We start from the raw sequence: 18,038 nt of genomic DNA on the forward strand, positions 1-18,038 counted from the left end.
TAATGTCATTTTTGTGTATGTCAGTGCTATGAAGCAGACAGAAAATGTAGCTCTTCAGTGTCGCTGGTGTGTTCCTTAATGTCACAGGTCATAATAACTGCTTTTGCTGCTGTTTCAGATCTTTGATATTGCCTGGGATCCGTTCCAACTTCACAGGCTAGTAAGCTGTGGGGTGAAGCATATCAAGGTGAGGCCTGAGCCCCATAATTGGAGCTACACATAGTGTAACTATGGTAGTGCTTTATTTAACAGCCCATTTTAAGTTTGTACTTACCTGGTGTTTACAAGGTTTTAACTATGAAACTATGGGGTAACAATAGATACTTTCTGGTACTTAACTCAAAGAATTCAACACAATTGATAACTATCTGGTACCAAATGGAAGATGGTGACTTTTGTGTCAAGTGTAATTACAATGCAATTAAAGTAATTACATAATAATTAACGACCTGGTTAACAGCGGGCTAAAATAGCTTGTAAAATAAAGCATTACCAGTGCTGATGTTTAACTTAAAAATTGTCAGTTGACCAAAAAAACTAAGCCATCTAAAAAGTGAGCTTTCTCTTTACTTAGTTCTGGACCTTGTGTGGGAATGCCTTGACACCCAAGCGGGGGATCTTTGGGAAGACCGGGGACCTGCAGACCATTCTGTGCCTGGCTACGGCAAAGGAAGAAGTGACATACTCTGGAGCGCTGAATGGGGACATTTATGTCTGGAAGGGGCTGAACCTGGCTCACACAGTCCAAGCAGCCCATGGAGTGAGTGGAATGCAGCTTCACTAACACATGAAGATTTACGGTCAAATTAATTATCACACTGTATAGTATTGTTTTTCCACATGCCTTGCGACCTGTAAACTCGAGCAAATTATATTTTGTTTAGCTTTAATGCCAATGCATATACATTTGTGAGGCTCACAGACAACCCATGGTAGACACCCTGTTGGTCACATTGGTGCTGTGAGTAGGGGCCTATTCAGACAGAAGAGAGTTGAAGCAGAGGTATTGCAGCTCAAATTTACTGTAAATATTCCAATAGCCACTAGCCATTGAGCATGTGAAATTAAAATTGAAACCCTCCGTCCTTGAGTTTTGCTAAATATGTCTATTTAACAAACTGATGTTGCTAGAATTTCTTTATCACAAGAGTTTTTGTTATAAGCAGTTTTAGGAGGACATGTCATTTTTTCCCCCTGCCCTTCCTTCACCCGACAGTTGGCTGCCCATCGGACAATGGTCCATCCAAACTACACCTAAACTATATCGAAATTATTTCACACATCTACTAGATGTAGCCTAAAGGCAAGATTAAATTGACAATAGTCTGATGGGTGACAATATTATCAATTGTCTTGTGAATGAAGAGACTGATGAACAGCGCAGAATGTGTAATTGACGAAGAAGGGAACGGAGCTTACCAAAAAAGCGACTTTTTCAAATCATCCTACAGACGTTCATGCAGGTCAGACGTTTTGATTCGGAAAAAGCAGATTCTAAGGTTTCTGAAACACCTCCATCTGCCAAAATTGAGCAGATGGGCTCTATTTCAAAATATCACTTTTTTTTTTGTAGAAGAACCGCAATTCCATGCATTCCACACATGAGCACTCGCGACAACCTAGTTGTGAACATAGCGTGTTAACCAGGTTTTTTCATAACTCATTTAAGGAGGCTACTTGCAAATGTATTTTCTGTATTTTGAAAATACAAATTACATGAATTGTAATGAAATAAATGTTTTGACACTAGTATTTAGTAGTTTAATTTTATACATGGGTCTTTAGGGTATTTTGTACACTGAACAAAAATATAAACGTAACAAGTAAAGTGTTGGTCCCATGTTTCATGCGCTGAAATAAAATATTCCAGAAATCTGCACAAATCATATGCACAAAAAGCTTATTTCTTTCAAACCTTGTGCACAAATTTGTTTACATTTCTGTTAGTGAGCACTGCTCCTTTGCCAAAATAATTCCATCCACCTGACAGGTGTGGTATATTAAGAAGCTGATTAAACGGCATGATCATTACACAGGTTCACCTTGTACTGGGGACAATAAAAGGCCACTCTAAAATGTGCAGTTTTGTCACTCAACACAATGCCACAATTGGCATGCTGACTGCAGGAATGTCCACCAGAGCTGTTGCCAGATAATTGTATGTTCATTTCTCTACCATAAGCTGCTTCCAATGTCATTTTAGAGAATTTGGCAGTACGTCCAACCGGCCTCATAACCGCAGACCACATGTAACCACGCCAGCCCAGGACCTCCACATCCGGCTTCTTCACCTGCAGGATTGTCTGAGACCAACCACCCGGACTGCTGATGAAACTGTGGGTTTGCACAACCGAAGATTCTTCTGCACAAACTGTCAGAAACCATCTTAGGGAAGCTCATCTGCATGCTCGTCGTCCTCTCCTCACCAGGGTCTTGACCTGACTGCAGTTTGGCGTCATAACCGACTTCAGTGGGCAAATGCTCACCCGTGTCGCAAGGATCTGTACACAGTTCCTGGAAGCTGAAAATGTCCCAGTTCTTCCATGGCCTGCATACTCACCAGACATGTCACCCCATTGAGCATGTTTGGGATGCTCTGGATTGACATGTACGACAGCGTGTTCTAGTTCCTGCCAATATCCAGTAACTTCGCACAGCCATTTGAAGAGGAGTGGGACAACATTCCACAGGCCACAATCAACAGCCTGATCAACTCTATGCGAAGGAGATGTGTCTCGCTGCGTGAGGCAAATGGTGGTCACACCAGAAACTGACTGGTTTAGCAGATCCACGCCCTTATCTTTTTTTAAGGTATCTGACCAACAGATGCATATCTGTATTCCCAGTCATGTGAAATCCATAGATTAGGGCCTAATTTATTTATTTCAATTGACTGATTTCCTTATATGAACTGTAACTCAGCAAAGTATTTTGCAATTATTGCATGTTGCATTTATATTTTTGTTGAGTGTATTTTGTAACAAGATACATTTTGATGTATCTTTGCCCATCAGTCGGTTTCATTTGCACTTTGTTAGATTTCTGACTTGGTGACATTTTAGATCTGTTTTTTTCTGTAACTTCTCCACAGGCAGGGATTTTCAGCATGCATGCCTGTGAGGAAGGGTTTGCTACAGGCGGGCGGGACGGCTGCGTGAGACTGTGGGACGTGGACTTCAAACCCATCACTAAGATCGACCTCCGAGAGACTGAGCAAGGATACAAAAGTAGGTTGCAATTATGACATTAATTTGGTACTCGTTACATTTATTATGCTCAGGCAGAACAGAATTATGGTCCAATTCACGCACCTATCAATATAACGCCTTGTCATCCCTACTGCCTCTGATCTGGCGGACGAACTAAACACACATACTGCATTTGTAAATGATGTCTGAGCGTTGGAGTGTGCCTATCTGTCCATAAATAAGGCCGCTCTAAAATGCAGTTTTGTCACACAACACAATGCCACAGATGTCTCAAGTTTGTGCAATTTGGCATGCTGACTGCATTTTGTTGTGTTACAAATGGGGATTAAAATTGATTTAATTGTTTTAAAAAATGTCAATGATCTACAGAAAATATTTAAAATGTAAAAATTTGTAACAAAGATTAATTAAAAGTAAAACACTAATATATCTGGATTTGATAACTATTCAACCCCCTGAGTCGATACATGTTTGAATCATCTTTGGCAGCGATTAAAGCTGTGAGTCTTTCTGGGTAAGTCTCTAAGAGCTTTTTACACCTGGATTGTGCAACATTTGCCCATTTTGATTCTTTTCAAAGTTGTTCAAGTACTGTCGAATTGGTTGTTGATCATTGCTAGACAACAATTTTCAGTTCTTGCCATAGATTTTCAAGCAGATTTAAGTCAAAACTGTAACTCGGCCACTCCGGAACATTCACTGTCTTCTTTTTAAGCAACTCCAGTGTAGATTTGGCCTTATATTTTAGGTTATTGTCCTGCTGAAAGGTGAATCTCCCAGTGTCTGGTGGAAAGCAGTAAACCAGTTTTCCTTTAGGATTTTGCCTGTGCTTAGCTCCATTCCGTTCCTTTTTTCTCCTGAAAAACATCCCTCCTTAACGATTACAAGCATACCTATAACATGATGTAGCCACCACTATGCTTGAAAATATGGAGAGTGTGGCACTCAGTAATATGTTGTATTGGATTTGCCCCAAACATAACACTTTGTATTCCCACGGGGGGCCAGCATAAAAAATAATAAAAAAAAAACAACAACATGTATGCAATCACTAACTGTAAGTCGCTCTGGATAAGAGCGTCTGCTAAATGACTAAAATGTAATGTAAAACGTATTCAGGACATTTTTTGCAGTATTACTTTAGTGCCTTGTTGCAAGTAGGATATATGTTTTGGAATATTTTTGTTCTGTACAGGCTTCCTTCTGTTCACTCTGTCAATTAGGTTAGTATTGTCGAGTAACTTCAATGTTGTTGATCCATCCTCAGTTTTCTCCTATCACAGCCATTAAACTCTAACTGTTTTAAAGTCACCATTGGCCTCATGCTGAAATCCCTGAGCGGTTTCTTCCTCTTCGGTAACTGATTTAGGAAGGACGCCTGTATCTATTTTATTTTATTTTATTTATCTACCAATAGGTGCCCTTCTTTGCGAGGCATCGGAAAACCTCCCTTGTCTTTGTGCTTGAATCTGTGTTTGAAATTCACTGTTCGAATGAGGGACCTTACAATTATCTGTGTGTATGTGTGGGGTACGGAGATAAGGTAGTCATTCAAAAAATCATGTTAAACACTGTTATTGCACACAGAGTGAGTCCATGAACTTGTTTAGGCTTGCCATAGCAAAGGGGTTGAATACTTGTTGACTCAAGACATTTCAGCTTTTCATTTTTTATTCATTAGTAAAAATGTGGAAAAACATAATTCCACTTTGACGATATGGGTTATTGTGTGTAAGCCAGTGACAAAACAAATCTCCATTTAATCCATTTTAAATTCAGGCTGTAACACATTACTGTGCAGTGAAATGCTTATTAATGTGGACAACAGTTACAAAGTTCAGAAAGATAGGGATTTGTTATGGTGAGTTGCAGTGGTGGCTGGTGAAGGGAGGACAGCTCATAGTAATGGCTGGAATGGAATTAGAAACGTTTGATACCGTTCAATTAATTCCATGTTTTTGATGTCATTCCATTTATTCTGTTCCGGCCATTACTATAAGCCTGTCTTCAAATCAAAGGTTAGTTGGAACTAAAGGGGTAACACATGGGAGGTGTAGCCAATTGGTTTAGATCAAGGGAAGGATTTGGGTCTGAGCTTTATCTAAGGCATAGAGTAGGGTAGAGTTCCTATCTAGTCAGAAATGCCATCCTGCAACCCACTGCTGCCTTGCCTTAGAAGCTAAGCACCGTTGAGCCTGGTCGGTCCCTGGATGCTGCTGGACGTGGTGTTGTTGGGCCAGTAATCTCTCGTGGACAGACGCACGTAACATAACTGGCATCGTAGCATCTGTTAACAGACTGTGGGATGTGAAAAATCACAAGGAACTTTGTTCAGTGCAGAGATTTTTCATCACTGATCATTTAGATAAATCACGATTGACCCGGTGTCCTGGCTTAAATGCCCAAGATGGCCACTTAATTATCCCCTTATCCCTAATTGGCATAAATAATTCCTAATTTCCACTGCAATAGCTGATGTGTGGTGAGCTTCCTAGCGCAAAAATAGTATTTATTTTTTATTTAACCTTTTCTTTATTTTATCCAGGAATTACCATTAAGGTCAGAAGGCCTCCTTTTAATAAGGGAGACCTGAGTGTATTTTTTCTGTCTCTTCCATTCCTATTTTCCTAGGCCTGTCAATCCGTAGTGTTTGCTGGAAGGCCGACCGGGTCCTGATGGGCACCCAGGACAGTGAAATCTTCGAGGTGATGGTGCGAGACCGGGACAAGCCGCTGCTCCTCATGCAGGGTCACAGTGAGGGCGAACTCTGGGCCCTCGACCTTCACCCCAAGCAGCCGGTGGCCGTAACCGGCAGTGACGACCGGTCAGTAAGGTAAGTGGTATTCCAAAACGCCTTTAATCTGTCCCCCCAAAAAACATATCATCCCAGGACACGGCATGAGATGACTATCCTAGAAAAAGAAAAGCAGGGGTATTCAGATGTCTGCATAGATTTTGAAATGTATTTTAGGGACGTACAGGTGGCAGACATTTCAACGTGTCTTGACAGTTAACACCAGGCTGAAGCGTGTCCGGCTCCCCTCCCATATCATAACAGTATGCAATGCATTACCCATAATCTTTCCCTTGCCTCTTAAATCTTGTTAAAATGGACTAGTTCTCATCTACAGTGGGCCATCTCACGTATTCCACTGTTGTCCCCTTAGTATTCCACTGTTGTCTGTTAATTCCACTGTTGTCCCTTTACCCTTTACTAATTCCACTGTTGTCCCTTCCTCTCATTCCACTGCTGTATAATTTTCCACTGCTGTCCCCTTATTCCACTACTTTCCCTGTTTGACCCTTCACCTTGTTGCTCTGTATCTCTGTTACAGGCTCTGGAGTTTATCCGACCACACTCTTATTGCCCGCTGTAACATGGAGGAAGCAGTACGCAGCGTCTCCTTCATCAATGACGGCTCTCAGCTTGCCCTGGGCATGAAGGACGGCTCCTTCACTGTGCTCCGCGTCAGGTGAGTTACCAGAACAAATGCTCCGCACAATTTTTTTTCAGTTATGCTGGATTTTTTTACTATGTTGTATTTTACAGTCTGCTATTTATCTAATTTGTTTTACATATTTACATTTACATCATTTAGCAGACGCTCTTATCCAGAGCGACTTACAAATTGGTGCATTCAACTTATGATAGCAAGTGGGACAACCACTTTGTTTCTTATTTTCTTATGTGGGGAGGGGGGGTAGAAGGATTACTTGATACTATTCCAGATATTCCTTAAAGAGGTAGGGTTTCAAGTGTCTCCGGAAGGTGGTCAGTGACTCCGCTGTCCTGGCGTCGTGGGGGAGCTTGTTCCACCATTGGGGTGCCAGAGCAGCAAATAGCTTTGACTGGGCTGAGCGGGAACTGTGCTTCTGTAGAGGTAGGGGAGCTAGCAGGCCAGAGGTGGATGAACGTAGTTCCTTCGTTTGGGTGTAGGGTCTGATCAGAGCCTGAAGGTAAGGAGGTGCCGTTCCCTTCACAGCTCCGTAGGCAAGCACCATGGTCTTGTAGTAGATGCGAGCCTCAACTGGAAGCCAGTGTGCGGAGGAGCGGGGTGACATGAGAGAACTTGGGAAGGTCGAACACCAGACGGGCTGTGGCGCTCTGGATAAGTTGTAGGGGTTTAATGGCACAGGCAGGGAGCCCAGCCAACAGCGAGTTGCAGTAATCCAGACGGGAGATGACAAGTGCCTGGATTAGGACCTGTGCCGCTTTCTGTGTAAGGTAGGGTCGTACTCAGTGAATGATGTAGAGCATGAACCTGCAGGATCGGGTCACCGCTTTGATGTTAGCGGAGAACGACAGGGTGTTGTCCAGGGTCACGCCAAGGTTCTTTGAACTCTGGGAGGAGGACACAATGGAGTTGTCAACCGTGATGACGAGATCATGGAGCGGGCAGTCCTTCCCCGGGAGGAAGAGCAGCTCCGTCTTGCCGAGGTTCAGCTTGAGGTGGTGATCCGACATCCACACTGATATGTCTGCCAGACATGCAGAGATGCGATTCACCACCTGGTTATCAGAAGGGGGAAAGGAGAAAATTAATTGTGTGTCGTCTGCGTAGCAATGATAGGAGAGACCATGTGAGGATATGACAGAGCCAAGTGACTTGGTGTTTTGATAACGATAAAACTGTAATTACACAACCATGTAATACCATAAGAATATTTTAGTTTTTTTATGGAATGTATTGTAACAATGATAAACTGTTTTGGTACCTACTTTGAAATGTTTTGAGTTTGTAATGTTAAAAATATAAAAATAAACAGGACTGTAAAATAATGCATTGTCTTTTCTCTCCCCCACGTCCACAGGGACATGACGGAGGTGGTGCACATCAAAGACAGGAAGGAAGTCATCCATGAGCTGAAATTCTCGCCGGACGGCTCTTACCTGGCTGTTGGCTCCAACGACAGCCTGGTGGACATCTATGCCGTTGCGCAGCGCTACAAGAAGGTGGGTGAGTGCAACCACTCCACCTCTTTCATCACCCACCTGGACTGGTCGGTGGACAGCCGCTTCCTGCAGACCAACGACGGGGCAGGGGAGAGGCTCTTCTACAGAATGCCAGGTAAAACCACTCTTAAATATTATAATAGAATGGCCTGACTGGTCTAATGTCTACCGTGTCGACATAGGTTCGATTCCGGCCTACTGCTCTTTGACATAACCTCTCACTATCTTTTCAATAAAATCAAAACAATCCATTAAAAAATCCATGAATACAATAAAAGGGTACAGTAACACTTCACCTTAAAGGTGCAATATTCAGTTCAATCAACAACAGAGGTCACCCCGCTACTGTTTTGGTAAACATTTGATGGATTGGACAAATGCAACCAGTTGATTTACAGTTGAGTGACATGTCTCTATGCTCTTCTCCCTCTTCTCTATAGTGGGGAAGCTCCTTACCAAAGAGGAGACTAAGGGAATCCATTGGATGACCTGGACAGGCATCATCGGGCCCGAGGTCAACGGGATCTGGCCCAAGTATGCCAACGTCACAGACATAAATTCCGTGGACGCCAACTACAGCAGTGCCGTGCTGGTGACTGGGGATGACTTTGGCCTCGTCAAGCTTTTCAGGTTCCCGTGTCTTAAGAAAGGTCAGGCCAAATGTGTTTTCTTACAAGCCTTTCTCACAGGCATGCAGAGTGCCTATAGCAAATATGTTCTTTGTTTTTCTGGTCACACTTTATTTGTGATAGATGGTGATACTATCTGTTGATAAGCAACTGCTTGTAAGGTTAGGGTTAGGTTTAGAATAAGGGTTAGGGTTAGTAGATAGTTGGAATGTTACTGCTAGTCTGTAGAGAATCCACAGATGGACTATAGAAAATAAAGGGTTACAGTTTTTTTCCACATACAGTACCAGTCAAAGGTTTGGACACACCTATTCATTCCAGGGTTTTTTCTGTATTTTAACTATTTTCTACATTGTAGAATAATAGTGAAGACATCAAAACTATGAAATAACACATATGGAATCATGTAGTAACCAAAAAAGTGTTAAACAAATCAAAATATATTTTATATTTGAGATTCTTCAAACAGCCACCCTTTGCCTTGATGACAGCTTTGCACACTCTTGGCATTCTCTCAACCAGCTTCATGAGGTAGTCACCTACAATGCATTTCAATTAACAGGTGTGCCTTGTTAAAATTGTGGAATTTCTTTCCTTCTTAATGCGTTTGAGCCAATCAGTTGTGTTGTGACAAGGTCGGAGTGGTATACAGAAGATAGCCCTATTTGGTAAAAGACCAAGTCCATATTATGGCAAGAACAGCTCAAATAAGCAAAGAGAAACGACAGTCCATCATTACTTTAAGACATGAAGTTCAGTCAATACAGAACATTTCAAGAACATTTAAAGTTTCTTCAAGTGCAATCGCAAAAACCATCAAGCGCTATGATGAAACTGGCTCTCATGAGGACCACCACAGGAAAGGAAGACCCAGAGTTACCTCTGCTGCAGAGGATAAGTTCATTGGAGTTACCAGCCTCCGATTGCAGCCCAAATAAATGCTTCACAGAGTTCAAATAACAGACACATCTCATCATCAACTGTTCAGAGGAGACTGCGTGAATCAGGCCTTCATGGTCGAATTGCTGCAAAGAAACCACTACTAAAGGACACCAATAATAAGAAGAGACTTGCTTGGGCCAAGAAACACGAGCAATGGACATTAGACCGGTGGAAATCTGTCCTTTGGTCTGATGAATCCAAATTGGAGATTTTTGGTTCCAACCGCTGTGTCTTTGTGAGACGCAGAGTAGATGAACGGATGATCTCCGCATGTGTGGTTCCCACCGTGAAGCATGGAGGAGGAGGTGTGATGGTGTGGGGTGCTTTGCTGGTGACACTGTCTGTGATTTATTTAGAATTCAAGGCACACTTAACCAGCATGGCTACCACAGCATTCTGCAGCGATACGCCATCCCATCTGGTTTGCGCTTAGTGGGACTATCATTTGTTTTTCAACAGGACAAATACCGAAAACACACCTCCAGGCTGTGTAAGGGCTATTTGACCTAGGAGAGTGATGGAGTGCTGCATCAGTTGACCTGGCCTCCACAATAACCCGACCTGAAGATGGTTTGGGAAGAGTTGGACCGCAGAGTGAAGGAAAAGCAGCCAACAAGTGCTCAGCATATGTGGGAACTCCTTCAAGACTGTTGGAAAAGCTTTCCTCATGAAGCTTGTTGAGAGAGTGCCAAGAGTGTGCAAAGTTGTCATCAAGGCAAAGGGTGGCTACTTTGAAGAATCAAACACTTTTTTGGTTACTACATGATTCCATATGTGCTATTTCATAGTTGTGATGTCTTCACTAATATTCTACAATATAGAAAATAGTAATAAAGAAAAACCATTGAATGAGTAGGTGTCCAAACTTTTGACTGGTACTGTAGGTCACCATTATAATCTATAATGATGGAATTCAATCATCTGAAAAAATATACTTTATTGATAGCCATAACACTACCATTACCAAGCAATGTTATGGCCTTCATATCAAGACATATCTTATTTTAAAAAATTTCCCAGTTCAGCTTCCTAATATACTGTATGTTTTATATATGTTATGTCCCACTTGGTTTCCTTAAATGCATTATTGTGTGGTCTTTGTGAAACAGCGGCTAAATTCAAGAAGTACATTGGCCATTCTGCTCATGTGACAAACGTGCGCTGGTCCCATGATCTCCAGTGGGTATTGAGCACTGGAGGGGCGGACCATGCCTTGTTCCAGTGGAAGTTTCTTCCAGAGGGGGTGATGAACGGCGTCCTGGAACCCCTCCTTCAAGGTGACAATTGCTGTATTACAAATTTACCCCAAGCCCCTACCCTTACATTTTTGTCAGGAATTTATCTCCAACCCTTACATTTATGTCACCTGGTTAATGTGCTGTCGTAGCCTTTTGTCTGTTTATCTTCTGTCTGAATGGTATGAAAGAATGTAACTGTAAATGTCAAGTCTGGGTGATGAGTTGTTGGTTTGATCTACCTATTTATTTATCTATATCTATTGAATGGTCTCCATAAAGGTCAAAGGTCATCTATCCTGTGTTTGTGTTTGCATCTCCAGAGGGGTACGCGGATTCAAACAGTGGAGAATCTGACTCGGATGTGTCTGACGTTCCGGAGCTTGACTCTGACATTGAACAGGAGGCCCAGATCAGCTATGAACGACAGGTGGAGTAAAATATGTTGTGGAATAAGCCAATGCACAATCCCCCCCCCCACACCTATTGAAGCCCTAGTAAAGATATTAAAGTATTTTGGAAAGCATTTTTTCACAGAAGCAAAGCAGGCCTCACTATTTTCTCTTTTCCCTAGTAAAAGTGCTACTGGGATTGGCCACTGTCTTGTAAAGTGTTATACACTACATGACCAAAAGTATGTGGACACCTGTTCGTCGAACATCTCATTCCAAACTCATGGGCATTCATATGGAGTTGGTCCCCCTTTGCTGCTATAACAGCCTCCACTCTTCTGGAAAGGCTTTCTACTAGATGTTGGAACATTGCTGCGGGGACTTGCTTCCATTCAGCCACAAGAGCATTAGTGAGGTCGGGCACTGATGTTGGGTGATTAGGCCTGGCTCGTGGTCGGCATTCCAATTCATTCCAAAGGCGATAGATGGGGTTGAGGTCAGGGCTTTGTGCAGGCCAGTCAAGTTCTTCCACACCGATCTCGATTAACCATTTCTGTATGGACCTCGCTTTGTGCACGGGGGCATTGTCATGCTTAAACCGGAAAGGGCCTTCCCCAAACTGTTGCCATAAAGTTGGAAGCACAGAATCGTCTAGATTGTCATTGGATGCTGTAGCTTTAAGATTTCCCTTCACTGGAACTAAGGGGCCTAGCCCAAACCATGAAAAACAGCCCCAGAACATTATTCCTCCTCCACCAAACTTTACAGTTGGCACTATGCATTGGGGCAGGTAGTGTTCTCCTGGCATCCGTTAAACCCAGATTTGTCCGTCGGACTGCCAGATGGTGAAGCGTGATTCATCACTGCAGAGAACGCGTTTCCACTGCTCCAGAGTCCAATGGCGGCGAGCTTTACACCACTCCAGCAGACGCTTGGCATTGCACATGGTGATCTTAGGCTTGTGTGCGACTGCTCGGCCATGGAAACCCATTTCATGAAGCTCCCAACAAACAGTTAGTGTGCTAACTTTGCTTCCAGAGGCAGCTTGGAATGCGGTAGTGAGTGTTGCAACCGAGGACAGACGATATTTCGCGCTACGCACTTTGTGGTCCCGTTTTTTGAGCTTGTGTGGCCTACCACTTCGCGGCTGAGTCGTTGTTGCTCATAGGCGTTTCCACTTCACAATAACAGCACTTACAGTTGACCAGGGCAGCACTAGCAGGGCAGAAATTTGACGAACTGACTTGTTGGAAAGGTGGCATCCTATGATAGTCACTGAGCTCTTCAGTAAGGCCATTTTACTGCCAACGTTTGTCTATGGAGTTACATGGCTGTGTGCTCGATTTCATACACCTGTAAGCAACGGGTGTGGCAGAAATAGTCGAATCCACTCATTTGAAGGGGTAACATAATAACATTCTTAAACTGTCTCCTAGGTTTACAAAGAGGACCTCCCACAGCTGAGGAAGAAGCTAGTGGGCTCACTGAAACGACAGAAGGCACCAGACGAGGGGCTGCATTTGCAGTTTGTTCACGGGTAAGGCACCTCAAGGGTGACTGTAAATGTATGTGCTGTCAGGCCACTTCAGATACTTGTGCAGTGTTTAGAAAAAAAATAATTTCCCCATGCACCAGGTATCTATTAAATTCTACACGTGCTTAAAGTATTTCCGCCAGAGTATGTTCTGCTGCGAAGTACCATAAAGTATCCAATAGCCTTGTTTCGACTATCAGGCCAGGTGAGGGCACGCTACTTTTAATCGACCAGTTAACATCAAATTATCCTGTAACTATAGACTTTTCCTGTAATTTCCTCATTGCACAGGTACAGAGGTTGTGACTGCAGGAACAACCTATTCTACACCCAGGCAGGGGAGGTGGTGTATCCCGTGGCAGCCGTGGCTGTGGTCTATAACCGTCAGCAGCACGCACAGCGTTTCTACCTGGGTCACGACGACGACATCCTCAGCCTCACCGTCCATCCGCTGAAGGACTATGTTGCGACCGGACAGGTAGATCCACAACGACATATTAATTTCTGTTTATTTACCCTACTTTTTCTGTCTCTCTCACGCTTGTGTAATAGCCTATACTGCTACAATCCACCACCATGTAATTGCATAGGAGTTCCTATGTAACTACTACACTTAAAGGGGCAACTGAAGTTAGTGTTACCATTATTTTTAAAATCCTGTTTTCTTAAATTGCCATGGCATATTTAAGAGTGAGTATTTCTATTCATGGTATATTTTAAGAGTGAGCATTTATAGTTAAATTGGAAGCTCTGTACCAACTCTGGTATTTTAGCAATGTACTGTATTTAGCATCCACTATGCATTTTGAATTTGAAAGTTGAATTTGTCCCCATGCTCAGGTTGGCAGGGACCCAGCCATCCATGTGTGGGACATCCAGACACTGAAGTGCTTGTCCTTGCTAAAGGGCCATCACCAAAGAGGGGTGTGTGCACTGGAGTTCACAGGTAGGCCTGTTCTTATGCTCAATGTTGGGGAGGGACTGTATTTTCCTTAGGTTTACTTTAGATGTGTTCGCTCCCAGGTTCTGGTAACAACACAGATGACAGACAGTAGATTCACAGTTGACTGATGTTTAATAAAGATTAAGTTTGGCACTTAAGTACAGGGCGCAGTAAATTATGTAACATGGGCTAGGCACTTGAGTGGCAATGGCTTTGATTGACAGCTTATTGTTAACCAAGAATCTAAATGCACACTTGTCTGCTCTACCTTTGGTAGACTGAAAGGTAGACTCAGCAATATGACAGGTCCTCTTTATATTGCTTTATTAGTGGCACTGTGCTTAGAACATAGTTGTATCATATTCATGTGGTTCCTGAGATGGTAGCCCTTTACACTCGTACCCATATACGGGTTGAAAATTGCAGATTTTGGCACTAATAAGCACCTAAATTGGAACGTAGTGGCTGTATAGTAACATGCTATACATGACGTCAGCGCTCTGGCTCTGCGCTTCACAGCGCTGTATGGGTTTTGACTGACAGCCGTTCTGAACTTGAGCACCGCACACAACAAGAAGTTGCCCCCCCATCCCTCCTGGTAATTGGGCAACCTTTGCACATACAAATCATGCCCACCTGACCCAGATTAGGATTTATAATGGACTGTTTTTTCTAATTGCGAAAACAACAACAGTCATTTTGTGATTGTTCCTCAACGACACAGCTAGGAGAGCTAAAAAAGTACCTTATAGTTGAAGACTCTTCTTTGAGTCATAAAAGTGCATTGAAATTGCTTAGGAATTGTGAACACTTTGGAGTGGTGTGTGGCGACTTGGAGACACCATTAGTCCTCTCACTCAACCTAGTATTTGTTTGTCTAATGTTGCACCTACCCCACATTTTCCAGGAATCAAATTGTATTTGTCACGTGCTGAATACAACAGGTGTAGCTCTTAATGTGAAATGCTTACTTATCAACCCCTTAACCAAGAATGCAGAGTTTTATTTATAGTAAGAAAATATGTGAAAAAATAAAAAACAAGTAATGCAATAAAATAGCAATAACATGGCTATATACAGGGGGGTACCGGTACCGAGTCAATGTGTGCAGGTACAGGTTAGTCGAGGTAATATGTAAATGTAGGTAGGGGTAAAGTGACTATGCATAGATGATAAACAGCTAGTAGCAGCAGCGTAAAAAAGGGGGTCAATGCAAATAGTCCGGGTAGCCATATGATTAACTCTTTAGCAGTCTTATGGCTTGGGGGTAGAAGCTGTTAAGGAGCCTTTTGGACCTAGACTTGGCACTCTGTTACCGCTTGCCATGCGGTAGCAGAGAGAACTGTCTATGACTTGGCTGGAGTCTTTGATACATTTTAGGGCCTTCCTCTTGGTATAGAGGTCCTGGATGGCTGGAAGCTTGGCCCCAGTGCTGTACTGGTCCGTACGCACTACCCTCTGTAGCGCCTTGCGGTCAGAGGCCGAGCAGTTGCCATACCAAGCGGTGATGCAACCAGTCAGGATGCTGTCGATGGTGCAGCTGTAGAATTTGAGGATCTGAGGACCCATGCCAAATCTTTTCAGTCTTCTGAGGGGGAATGGGCATTGTTGTGCCCTCTTCACGACTGTCTTGGTGTGTTTGGACCATGATAGTTTGTTAGTGATGTGGACACCAAGGAACATGAAGCTCTCGACCCGCTCCACTACAAGCCCGTCGATGTGAATGGGGCGTGCTCGGCCCTCCTTTTCCTGTAGTCTGCGATCAGCTCCTTTGTCTTGCTCATGTTGAGGGAGAGGTTGTTGTCCTCCTCCCTATAGGCTGTCTCATCATTGTCGGTGATTAGGCCTACCACCGTTGTGTCGTCTGCAAACTTAATGATGGTGTTTGAGTCGTGCGTGGCCACGCAGTCGTGGGTGAACAGGGAGGACAGGAGGGGAGTAAGCACGCACCCCTGAGGGGCCCCCGTGTTGAGGATCAGCGTGGCAGATGTGTTGTTGCCTACCCTTACCATCTGGAGGCGGCCCGTCAGGAAGTCCAGGATACATTTGCAGAGGGAGGTGTTTAGTCCCAGGGTCCTTAGCTTAGTGATGAGCTTTGAGGGCACTATGGTGTTGAACGCTGAGTTGTAGTCAATGAACAGTATTCTCACGTAGGTGTTCCTATTGTCCAGGTGGGAAAGGGCAGTGTGGAGTGCAGTGTAGAGTGCATCATCTGTGGATCTGTTGGGGTGTTATGCGAATTGTAGTGGGTCTAGGGTTTCTGGGATGACTGTGTTGTGAGCCATGACCAGCCTTTGAAAGCACTTCATGGCTACAGATGTGAGTGCTACAGGGCGGTAGTCATTTAGGCAGGTTACCTTCACTTTGTTGGGCACAGGGACTATGGTGGTCTGCTTGAAACATGTAGGCATTACGGACTCAGTCAGGGAGAGTTTGAAAATGTCAGTGCAGGCACTTGCCAGTTGGTCAGCGCATGCTCTGAGTACGCGTCCTGGTAATCCGTCTGGCCCTGCGGTCTTGTGAATGTTGACCTGTTTAAAGGTCTTACTCACATCGGCTATGGAGAGCGTTATCACTCAGTCGTCCGGAACAGCTGGTGCTCTCATGCATGGTTCAGTGTTGGTTACCTCGAAGCGAGCATAGAAGGCAATTAGCTCCTCTGGTAGGCTCGTGTCACCGAGCAGCTCGCGGCTGGGTTTCCCTTTGTAATCCATGATAGTTTGCTAAATGTTACTGAATGTATCCAGAGTATTTTCAGATTTCGTTATCAACAAATGCAGCAAAAAGTACAGTAAATGTAAAATGCACATAAAATCAACAGTGAAGGAGGAGATCGCAGCAGCTGTGTTCTTTGTGGCTCGGCTGGCAAAGCGCCACAATTTGTTTTAATGACGTATAGAGCTGGTCTTCTTTATTAAACAATCTTTATTAAGAGCTGTCATTTTATTGTGAGGAACTGCAGTTTTATCAGATGTTTCTTCCCGTTATGTTAGTGATCTTTAATTCAATACAGCTCAAGTCTGTCAATTTCTGCTCAACCAAATTCAATACAGGATCACTCACATAACGGAGGACAAAACAAAAAAAATGTCTAAAACTGCAGCTCCTCACAATAAAATGACAGCTCTTAATAAAGATTGTTTAATAAAGAAGACCAGCTCTATACGACATTAAAACAAATCGTTTGGATTCAGGCTTGTCAGGTGAACTTGTGTACTCACCTTTTTGGTCTAATAATTTTCCCATTATTTCCAAACTGTTCCCTTTCAATCGCTACCATGGTTATGCATATGCTTTTCATATTTCTTCTGTAAGAAACATTTCAATTTAACCCTATCCATATAGGCCAATTCCCACAAGTGTAAAGGGTTAAACACTTCTGCAGGCATTGCGAGATCTGATAAGCTGTGCAGCTCAACTGTGATAGATGACCTGGAACAAAGGGATACCAGATTTCTTGATTGCTCCAATAGCTGACACAAATTAAATTGTGTCCATGTTTCTGGATGTCTAAAAGCTGCTGACTTTTACTGTATGCGGCTGTATGAACACATGAGAGGATGGGATAACAAAGAGGGCATAACAAAATGGCTGTCTCTTCCCTTTGGCCCGCAGTGGATGGGAAGAGTCTTGTTTCTGTGGGCATTGACGAAGGTCATTCCATCGTGTTGTGGGACTGGAAGAAAGGCGAGAAACTGGCAAAAGCAAGGTACAGTATGCATTCAATAAACCAGGACATTCCCATTCAAGGTTATTTACCTCCATCCACAACTGTTCAAGCATTCCTATGGAATAAACACATAAATCAAGATGTAAAGATTGACTAAAAAGGGTGATTGATTGTAAAATGTTGATGGAGAACAAGTTCTGGGTTCTGCTTTTCATTCCCTAGGGGCCACAAAGATAAGCTTTTTGTGGTGAAATGCAACCCCTTCCGTATGGACAAGCTTGTCACCGTGGGAATTAAGCATATCAAATTCTGGCAACACACAGGTATTCCCCATGATTATTTCCATTCCCAATATCAAGTTAATTTAGCAACAGTTGTTTTTCCTGGGGTTCGCAAAAAACATGGTGGCACTTTATTTTACCCAACAGAAATGTATTTACTAAGAAATTAAAATTACACGATAAATGGTAATTATTCTGCAATGTCCATGTAAGAATTGTGATATTTAACAATGGTTTGACAATGCAACT

The 18,038-nt window shown here is 43.2% G+C and overlaps 1 protein-coding gene across 2 annotated transcripts in view; it reads left to right on the top strand.

Annotated features, from left to right (window-relative positions):
- Positions 1-18,038, top strand: part of LOC121572335 (echinoderm microtubule-associated protein-like 6) — an 81,260-nt gene that overhangs the window by 5,252 nt on the left and 57,970 nt on the right. For both annotated transcript variants that reach the window (XM_045226505.1, XM_045226506.1), the window contains exons 4-17: positions 119-187; positions 575-760; positions 3,092-3,227; positions 5,841-6,042; positions 6,545-6,682; positions 8,022-8,278; positions 8,604-8,813; positions 10,844-11,011; positions 11,293-11,399; positions 12,798-12,898; positions 13,187-13,373; positions 13,736-13,841; positions 17,454-17,547; positions 17,731-17,831. In XM_045226505.1, the coding sequence (XP_045082440.1) occupies positions 119-187; positions 575-760; positions 3,092-3,227; positions 5,841-6,042; positions 6,545-6,682; positions 8,022-8,278; positions 8,604-8,813; positions 10,844-11,011; positions 11,293-11,399; positions 12,798-12,898; positions 13,187-13,373; positions 13,736-13,841; positions 17,454-17,547; positions 17,731-17,831 (2,062 nt within the window). The remainder of the gene's footprint in view (positions 1-118; positions 188-574; positions 761-3,091; positions 3,228-5,840; positions 6,043-6,544; positions 6,683-8,021; positions 8,279-8,603; positions 8,814-10,843; positions 11,012-11,292; positions 11,400-12,797; positions 12,899-13,186; positions 13,374-13,735; positions 13,842-17,453; positions 17,548-17,730; positions 17,832-18,038) is intronic.

This window comes from Coregonus clupeaformis, chromosome 17 (assembly GCF_020615455.1).
Source record: "Coregonus clupeaformis isolate EN_2021a chromosome 17, ASM2061545v1, whole genome shotgun sequence".
Classification (NCBI taxonomy): domain Eukaryota; kingdom Metazoa; phylum Chordata; class Actinopteri; order Salmoniformes; family Salmonidae; genus Coregonus; species Coregonus clupeaformis.